Source organism: Pleurodeles waltl, chromosome 4_1 (genome assembly GCF_031143425.1).
Source record: "Pleurodeles waltl isolate 20211129_DDA chromosome 4_1, aPleWal1.hap1.20221129, whole genome shotgun sequence".
NCBI lineage: Eukaryota > Metazoa > Chordata > Amphibia > Caudata > Salamandridae > Pleurodeles > Pleurodeles waltl.
The window spans coordinates 432,024,080-432,033,512 of record NC_090442.1 but is presented as its reverse complement, the minus strand read 5'-3'; the positions used below and the strand labels follow the sequence as shown (position 1 = coordinate 432,033,512).

At 43.8% G+C, this 9,433-nt stretch overlaps 1 protein-coding gene across 3 annotated transcripts in view; it reads left to right on the top strand.

Moving 5' to 3' along the window:
* The first annotated feature begins 7,902 nt into the window (after positions 1 to 7,902).
* HGF (hepatocyte growth factor) overlaps positions 7,903 to 9,433 on the top strand; it is a 299,651-nt gene continuing 298,120 nt past the window's right edge. For all 3 annotated transcript variants that reach the window (XM_069228683.1, XM_069228684.1, XM_069228682.1), the window contains exon 1: positions 7,903 to 8,156. In XM_069228683.1, the coding sequence (XP_069084784.1) occupies positions 8,105 to 8,156 (52 nt within the window). In that variant the 5' untranslated portion in view covers positions 7,903 to 8,104. The remainder of the gene's footprint in view (positions 8,157 to 9,433) is intronic.

The window sequence follows — 9,433 nt, the reverse complement described above, 5'->3', positions numbered from 1 at the left end:
GGGTTTGGTGAAGGAGAAGTAGACACAGCGGTGGTCTGTCCAGAGCAGTTCAGTGGTGTGGGTGTAGGCTATGTGTTGGCTTGAGGTGAAGATTGCATCCAGCGTGTGTCCTGCTGAGTGGGTGGATGCGGTGACCAGTTGTTTGAGTCTGAGTTTGTTGAGGTTGTCTATGAGGGAGGTAGTGTTTTGGTCTTGTGGGTTTTCTAAGTGAAAGTTGAAATCACCGAGGATGATGTAGTCTGTGGAGGTGAGGGCGTACAGGCTGATGCTGTCTGCGATGGTGTCGCAGAAGGCGGGCGTGGTCCGGGTGGTCTGTTGATTAGTGTACCTCTGAGGGTGGAGTTGTTGTTGATGTGGACGAGGAAGTGCATGTGTTCAGTGTTTCCGATAGTGTCTTGGGAGCTGGTAATGACTTTGATGGTGTCTGTGTAGGATGGTGATGCCTCCGCCTGGCTTGTTTAGGCGGTCTTTGCGTTGGAGTTTGTATCTCTTGGGGGTGGCTATGGATATGTCGGGTTCTGAGGAGAGGTTGGTCCAGGATTCCGTGAGGAAGGCGATGTCAGGTGAGTGTTTAGTGATGAGGTCCCAGAGTTCTATGGCATGTTTGTGAGGGGAGCGGATGTTGAGTAGCAGGCAGTTCAGGTGGGTGGCGTTGGTGTGGTGCGTGAGGGTGTTGTTGCGAGGTGTGTTCTGGTTGGGGGCTGGTGTGTTGCGGGGTTGGTTGGTGGGGTCAGGGTGGGTGAGTTTCACAATCAGAGCTGAATCTTCAAACACAGTGTGGTTTCATGATATAAGTAATGCGCTGACTGGAAGGGTCAGAAGGGCATTCCGGCCACAACCATCTTGGGACTGCTGTGCTCAAAAATGCAGCTTTACTGGTGCTGATCCACCAGCCTCCTGACAAGGCATCATCACACAGGCAGACTCCTGACACCAGGTTCAGGAATGAGGCTAAGACTGATCCCTTGGATTGAGCAGGTAGAAGGGTACACACAAATATGATCTCTTTAGGGTATTAGGACCAGGTAGGAATCTCAAAAGTTTCTAGAACCAACTAACAGTCATCAGAATGTTTATTCTTTTGACCCTGTTCATAATGCTGTGTAGGTTGCTAAGTTTTGACTGCCCAATTATTGCAGCTCACTCTCTCTATATAATATTATGTTAGTTTCATGAAATGCATTGAAAACTTATCACACAGCTCCTTTGTGTTTTTGCCTTGGCATGCATCAGTAATATGATGAAAGGGTGTGATCTGTGTCCATAACTTGCCTGGGGAGTCTGAGTGTCATGTTTCAGGTTGCCACAAAGGTCCTTCTCCTTTTAAGGATAGGGGTTCAGGTTAGGTGCTGCGAGCTACCCAGAACCAGCCCAACAGTTTCTGATGTTATGGAAGGACTCAGCCCCTCACATTCTGAAGTTCTGCCATCCCAAACATACAGTTCTCGTTCACAATAGGAACTGCACCACCAAAGGAGGTTGTCATGCATATGCTGGGTAACATATATTGACATATTTCTATTGAAAAAGGTATAAATGAAGATTTAAGTAGGTCAGCCACAAGTGTGCAGTCTTCAAGATACGTGTTTAACTTTGTAGGACAGTACTGACGTCAGGTATCTATGTGCTATTTGTATGACACAAATGGAGATTTTAAGAGCACTTGACATAAACTCCAATTGAAAAGAAATAATTTATTTTCTAATGATCTTACATTGCTACTTTTATAAAAGGAAATTAGTAAGGATGAGTGCTAAAATTATAAAACTTTTAAAGGACATTTCAACCCCTGGGCATTTGTCTAGGCATTTTCAACTGCTCTGTGGTGTGAACATTTTCCAAATGTGAAATTGCAAAATATTTTTCATAATGTGGTCTGCTGATCAATTCATAGTACTAGCATCATGCATGTTTAACTTTAGCTTTAAACCCACACACCCTTTTTCCAAGTGTAAAATCAATTTTTGATCTCAGAAATGTATGTATATGGTATTTCTATAGCACAAACCAAGCCAAAAGACAGCAGTGTGCTGGACAGGGTCAAAAAGAAGGATAAGATCAATAAATGATGGTAGCTGGGGTGTGGCTAGTTAAAGCATTGTGATGTACTGTTGTTAAAGGGGGTGAATCTTTAACTTGCTCCTAAATTGGAGCAGCGTTTGTTCAGTCCTGATGGATATAGGGATGTTATTCCAGATCCTGGGTGTAAAAGATGGTAAAGGCCTACTGCCTTGCTTTTTGTTTTTTGAACGTCTTAGTCTGCACTGCAGTAATGTCCAGGCTGAGGGTGTGCCATCAAACACTAGAGATGGTGAGCTTGCCTGCAGGTTATGCTGGGGTGCTGGTTGTAATGGCTTTGTAAAATGCACTGCTAGTTCTGAAAATAGAGGCAGCCAGCTGGAGTCTGAAAGGGTACCGTATGGTAGTTGTAGCAGACTGAGGGTGATGTAATCATATTTCTAGGGTGCAGGTATACAGTCTAGTCTGGTGGGCCATGAAGAAGGGTGTTACCATCATCTAGATGCAAGAGTATGAGGGCTTGAACAACAGTTTTCAATTCGTTTTCTTGAAGAAACAGTTTCACTTTCTTTAGAAGATAGAGCTGGTATTAGACTTCCTTAGTGTTTTTTACAGTCTTCCTTCAAGTTTGAGGGTGGCATTCAGGGCGAATACTTGGCATTCTGTGAAGCCAGTAGGATTCATGTTTTTGAGCCAGATTTCTACTGCTTCTTGTTTGTTCTTCCTGACATATCACAGGAATGTTGTCTTGGTTGGGTTGAGTTTCAGGTAGGCTCTGGACATCCAGGTCTAGATAATATGCATGAAGATGTTAAGGGGCAGATTTAAGAGCCCCTAGTGCCACCAGAGTATCACTTTTCATTACGTTCCGGTGGCGCTAGCCACTGCTCCATATTTACAAGGAGATGTAACACCACTTTTTTGTGGTGTTACGCCTCCTTGTAAATATGGACCCCTTCTGAGCAGTTTTCTGCATCAGAGGGGCTTGCAATGGGTGTTATTGTGGGTGTTCCACCACAACACCCATTGTTTGTGATGCTGCCTCAGGTTTATGAGGCAGCGCCAAAAACTAATGCCGCCCCAGGGGTGGTGTTAGCATGGCAAAACAAGGAGGAATGCTTTTGTTCCTCCTTTTTTTTTGCTTTTTCTATGTGTGCTGAATTCTGCATCTCACATAGAAGAAGCAAAATGCCATGATTGATTGTTTATGTGCAGGAAGGTGTTCCTTCCTGCACATAAACAATCTATCTGGTCAACGCATACACCATTGCACTATGGTGCAAAGATACTTGTGTTGGTGCAGTCAGCTTAATTTAGCACCAGCACAGGCGGAAACGCAGGGGTGCACCATATTTCTGAAAATCTGGCGCATCCTTGCATTTCAAAAGTGGTACAGCACTGCGCTGCATCACTTTTGAATATATCCGGGCCCTGATGTCTCAAGCAGGGGAGACTTTCAAGTAGGATTGCGTATCATCAGTATATTGAATCTTATCCTTTCCTCTCTTTTTACACCACTAAACAGCTCCTTCTAAATGTTGAAGATGACAGCAGACAGTATGGCACCCTGGGGAACTGATCATGTGCTGTAAATGTTGGTTTTGCTCTTAAAAATTGATTGTCTCTTTTAGGACTGACAATTCCTCCTCATGGTGTTGGAGATGTACCCCTGCCCTGAATGCCTATTGGACCTGGCCCTTTCTACAAGGGCATCCCCAAACTCTTTGCCTTCCTCCTCATATATTTTTCTTAACTCCTTTTTTGTTGGCTTTAGAACACTGTTCACTTTGCCACTGCTAATCAGTGCTAAACTGCTTGTGCTTGCTCCTTAAAACATGGTAATATTGGCTTATACCTGATTGGCATATTTAATTGACTTATATGCGACTGGTAAAGTTCACTATATGGGCCCAGGGCCTGTAGATTAAATACTACTAGTGGGCCTTTAGCACTGATTGTGTTGCACACTTAAGTAGCCATTTAAACATGTCTCAGGCCTGCCATTGCAGAGCCTGTGTGTGCGGTTTCTAACTGCCATCTCAACCAACCAATGCCCAAACCATCCTTTTTTTATATTGATGTCACCCCTAAGGTAAGCCCTGGACACCTCAGGGGCCAGGGTACATTGAATTTAAACAGTAGTACATGTACTTTTACGTTTTACATGTCCTGGTAGTGAAGAACTCTTACATTCATTTTTCACTACTTCAAGGCCTATCTCTCCCAGAGGATAGCAATGGAGTTGCCTTATTTCATGTTGTAAGTGAAATTTCAAAGTGGAAAGAGATAACTGTGTCATGTTTGGTTTCTCTGGAATCCTAATTTTAATTTAAAAGACTAACTATGGTTATGCCAGATTTTAAAAACGATTGTGAAAATACCACATTTAGAAAGTTGGCACTTTCTAGCCATGTGGTGTTTGAGGCCTGTTTCTGGTCACAGAAGTAGGTGTAGTTGTCAGTTGGACTTTGTAAATTCCTCCTAGACAGCCACATACAATGGGTACTTAGGTGTGACTTGGTGGGCCATCACTGGCAGAATGGGAGTGAGGAGCTGGGCCTAATCTCTCTTACACCTGAATAGGATGTGTCAAGTCTCCACATAAAGGGCTTAATAACCCGTAATTGTTACTTCAGCCAGCGTGGAAGCCACGGCAGGGGAGGTATGGAATCCCATGCATTTCAATGACATTGTCTGGAACCTTCTCTCACCTTCCAGAACAAAGATACCAGGTTATAAAAGAAGGACCTCAGACACCACCACTTCAGTACACCTCAGTACACTTCTTGACCTGTGGATACTCTGCCAAGAAGAAGGAATACTGTGCTGCTGATATGACTTTCACTCTGCTGGACTGCTGCTCTACAAGGAACTGCTGTCCTGCTGTACTGACCTATTACCTACTGACCTACTGCCTGGTCCTGCAAATCCATCCTGAACCCGGGATCCCAGAGTGACTCAAAGGGTTAGTCTGTTGGCCTCCTGATCTGAACCTCAAGGACATAACAGGTTTCTCAACAACTTCTGGACCCATCTTCAGCAAGTTCTTTTCCACCAAAAAGCACGCCTCAGGTCTTAGGCCCTTGATCTGGCTCTTGAGCTCTTAAATTCAAGCTTTTGTGCTTTTCATGACTGCATATCAAACCGTTTGCACCGGAACTGTGCCGCTCACACTGAAAATCAGTGCAAGCTGCCACAAGCCCGTCTCTTCCCACAGCAGCACTGTTGTGCCATGGGGGACTACCAAAGCTCAGCTGCAGCCTGCTCATCTGTGATGCCAAGCCTGCTCTTTGTGCCATGCCGCCTGAGATGCTCTCCTCGCTCCTCATGACCCCTCCAACGTGAACGGGACACTTGGCATACAACTTAAGAAGGTAAAACTTCAGCGGGACTAACCTTGAACTGTATCTGACCCACACCGCATTGCAGTTGGCCTGACATTTTGAATTTTACCCATTCCAGTGTGACCAGATAGCTGCAGTGGCACTTTATGCTTTTAGGTGTTTTTTGCAATGTATTCTTTAAAAATTCATAACTCCTGTTCTACTTATTGGGTTTTAGGCATTTTGGCCTTGTTTTGTTAATTAAATTAAGCTCCATTTATCCTAAGCTGGTCTGAGATTGTGTTTGTGGTGTTTTACTGTTTGAACTGATGCACTAATACTTCACTCATTTCCTATAAATTAAGCCTGACTGCTCTATGTCAAACTACCAGGGGGTTGAGCACAAGTTAATTTGAGGTTTGCTTGTGCCTGACAAGGATTGTGATTGCTGCTTGACCAGGGCTTCCACCCCAGTCAGCTAGAAATCAGATGTCTAACAGTACCTAATTGAACTGTTGTTTGGGTCCCTAATGCCGAAGGCTACTGTACTGAGCAGTGCATGCAGAGTGAATGTGTGTGGTGAATGTATGTGTGAACAATATGAGGAGGTAACAGTACTGGAGGGTGTGTGCTGCGTATATAAACTGAATGCAAGTGTACGTGTAATGGTACGTTACATGGAGGACACTGGGTTCCATTTTGAGAACCCCAGGCCTGCCTGATGAAGACATAAGTAGAGGAGTCCTCCCCATACAGATTTTTATATTGCTGCATTCCAGTGAGCTGGGTGGGACACACTCAAGGAGAGAGGGAGAGACTCCTCCTGTACACTTCAAAGGCTGTTCTTTGATTCAGTGAAAGAGCACAAGGAAGGGGCCTGGGCACATATCTGGCAAGACATAGGGCTGATAGGGGAATCATAAAGATTAGGTCTGGGAGCCAAGGATTAACCTTTTGATGCACATATCACTGTGGCTGACATCCAGGTGTGAAAGGACCGAAGCTGTGGGACCCTCGCAGTGACCCATTTGCCAGGAGGGGTTGCTTTGCATGGATTTCCATGTGGTGAGGGCCAGCTCATTGGCCAGTAGTGTTACAGCAACCCTGTGTGCCGGGGAGGAGCTGCTGATACCAAAGTTGCTGCGAATAGTGCTATTGTCTGAGAAGTGTGAACCACATGCCCTTAGGGTTGCCATCAAACATTGAAGATTGTACTTGAGTTGTCCCTTTGAACTGAAGAGGATGCCAGGAGGGCATCCCCCCATCAACTGTACCCCTGTTTGGAGCATCAGAATCCAACCCTGGGATGTGCAAGACTTATTGTGCGGGAAATGCACCGGAGCACCTCTGATCGCTGCTGGAGCCACGCACGTAAGCTCAGGAGAGAACCTGCATGCCGGGTGCTGCAGTGTCCACTGCGTGCAACCAACTCATCAGTCCAGACTGGAGTAGTGTGAGTGCCTGAGGTCAAGGCACTTGTTGAGATACCACAAGCCTCCATGCTACTAGAGTGTATGAGACTAATTACTGGCCTATCAGACCCCAGGACACTTGCTGCTACATGCACTGTGGCACCAAGATGCTTTTGCCTACTTTTGCTAATAACAAGATGTAAAGGCCTGTTTACAGAAAGTTAGCACTTGGAGCAATACTGTAAAGAAGGTCTGGAAAAGGGAAGGTATGAACTCAAGCTGGACAACCTAAATCACATAAAGCCAGGAAATGGAAAGTAAGAAAATGTGAGTTTCAAACCACAGAGTCAATGGCAAGAAACGGACAGAATGCATTCCTAAGTCAGTTTTCTGAATGTCGACAAGATGTCTTTAGCAAACCAGACAGTTGCTACAGAAAAGATATTCAGTTATTGGCAGCCAATCGCATGCTTTGCTCAGATTACAGTTTTGGTCTGCTGAACATTTCAAGGACACAGCCGTTTATTTATATGTGTGCAAATTGTTTAACCCTGTTTATTGTTTTTTCCCCAAAATATCCTATATAAATTTACACGAACTAAAATAAAGGAACTGTTTAAGCAATAGATCTATCTTGATAAACTTGCTTGGATTTATACTTTTTGTGAAAGAATCGTGCAGAATATTCGAAAGGAAAGTTGTAAATCCTACAAAAAGCATATGATATTGAGTAATGGGGACTCTATCGTGTAGATATATACAGCATGAAATACTATACATATCCTACCAGATTGGAAAGAAAAATAATTTTCCCTCACCAACACTTAAGTCAAGCGTGATAATCTTGCAGCCGACATCTCAACTGTGCAGCCTGCTTTACTTAACTTGTTCTAATAAACAACCCGATCAGTGACACTTCAGCGATAAATCTCAGTGAGGAAGAGCGGAGTGAAGGGGAGGAGGGACGTAAAATAGCAAACAAAATATACTACTCAGCATTTGATATACCCATGCTGGAAGTTTAAAAGCGATTAAATCTGCAATGACGGTGGAATAATTTCTGGCGCGAGGCCACTAGCAGTGCTGCTCGCGAGGACAGGGCATGGGGAACTCTGCTTCAGATTTCTCTGAGGAGGGGGAGGGGAGAGTGAAAGGATGTTGTTTAAAGGCAGATCCTTACCGTAAGAGGGAGATCCTAGTTCAGACAGATTTTCCAGTTAATCACACAAGAAACTTAGATCATTGCAATAAAAAGCGGCTGCACGCAGTCTTCCCCGTTAGTTTCTGTGCGCAGCAGCTTGTCGGCGTCTACACTGCTCTCTGTGATCTGGGACCGGCCACAATTACAACATGTGGGCTCCTAAACTTCTGCTGCTGCTCCTATTCGTGGCCACCTTCACAGGTTAGTGACATTCGTACATTTTCGATTTGCAGACTTGTGTGGAGAGCGTGAATATTATATTTTCTGCACTAGGGCACTTTTAAATAGTTAAGAGTACTGATGTCACCCTATGTCACCCTCCATGCTCACCGGAAATATATCTATCGTATGTACTGTCTTCGGAGTGAATCGAACTGTTACCGCAGGTTACATAATGTCACATTTGCTTCTCGGCAGATTAAAAATAGATGTTTGCATTAGGGAAAACAATATATTGTAAAATGAGCACTTTTAAATTTGCCTCTAGTTTGCCATTCTCAATAAAGAGCCAGTCCTTCAAGTCTGAATGTAGTTGGATGCGAATGATGACTTTAAGCATTCTGGTATGCTTGATCTTAGATGGCAATGTCTGGTTACATACCGAACAAACCCTATATGTTAGTGAGTCGGTGTGTTATTATTTATGAATCCTGTTAATATATTTCCACACTACATATTTAAAAATATCGTGGATAACTGCAATGTTTTTGAAACTAAAGGTGCAATCTAAACATGCACGCGAGTTTCTGAGAAAAAAAAATATTTGAAGTAGGGGGGAATTGGTCCCACGATACCTATCATGCATTTTTTCCATAAACTGTGACTACTGGCAGCAAGACATCAGCATATGACGTAGGTAGTGAACCCAACATTACACATGTGTGGTGCTGGCTCGCGAGGTCATGACATTTATTCAGCTAGTCTTGCATTACGAAAGGGACTTCCTTGACACCATCTAACAAGTCACTGACATCTGGACAACTAGTCATGTCTGGGCTTGTCTTACGACACAGTTTCAATTGGAATAGCTACAGACTTTGACTACATAGCATTCAGAAAAAAGACAGAACTGGAAACAGAAAGGAAATTAAGAAGCGTTAATTGGATGGCAGTGTGTGAAGGATTCCAATGGTTGCATAATAAATCAATATTTATATTTAAAATATAGACACAAATTTGTATATTTTCTGCACCTTTTAGGTTTTGCCTAGACAGCGCACATGCTGTCTCTTTGAGGCTATTTGTTTTCTATCATTGGGTTTAGATTCCCCCATTGAGGACCACTGGTTGGCTTCATTGTCACTCTCACTCACTTGCTTATTATTGATCAGGTTCTATAGGCTCCCTTCCACTTCATGTGTTGGGTGCTCCATTGGAGCATAGAAGCATTTCTTGTGTCCTTCCACTGCTTATTTAGACGGAACGCTATTTTTTGTGTTTCAGCACTCTACTAAAGTGTGTCTTTTTCAGCTGACTTC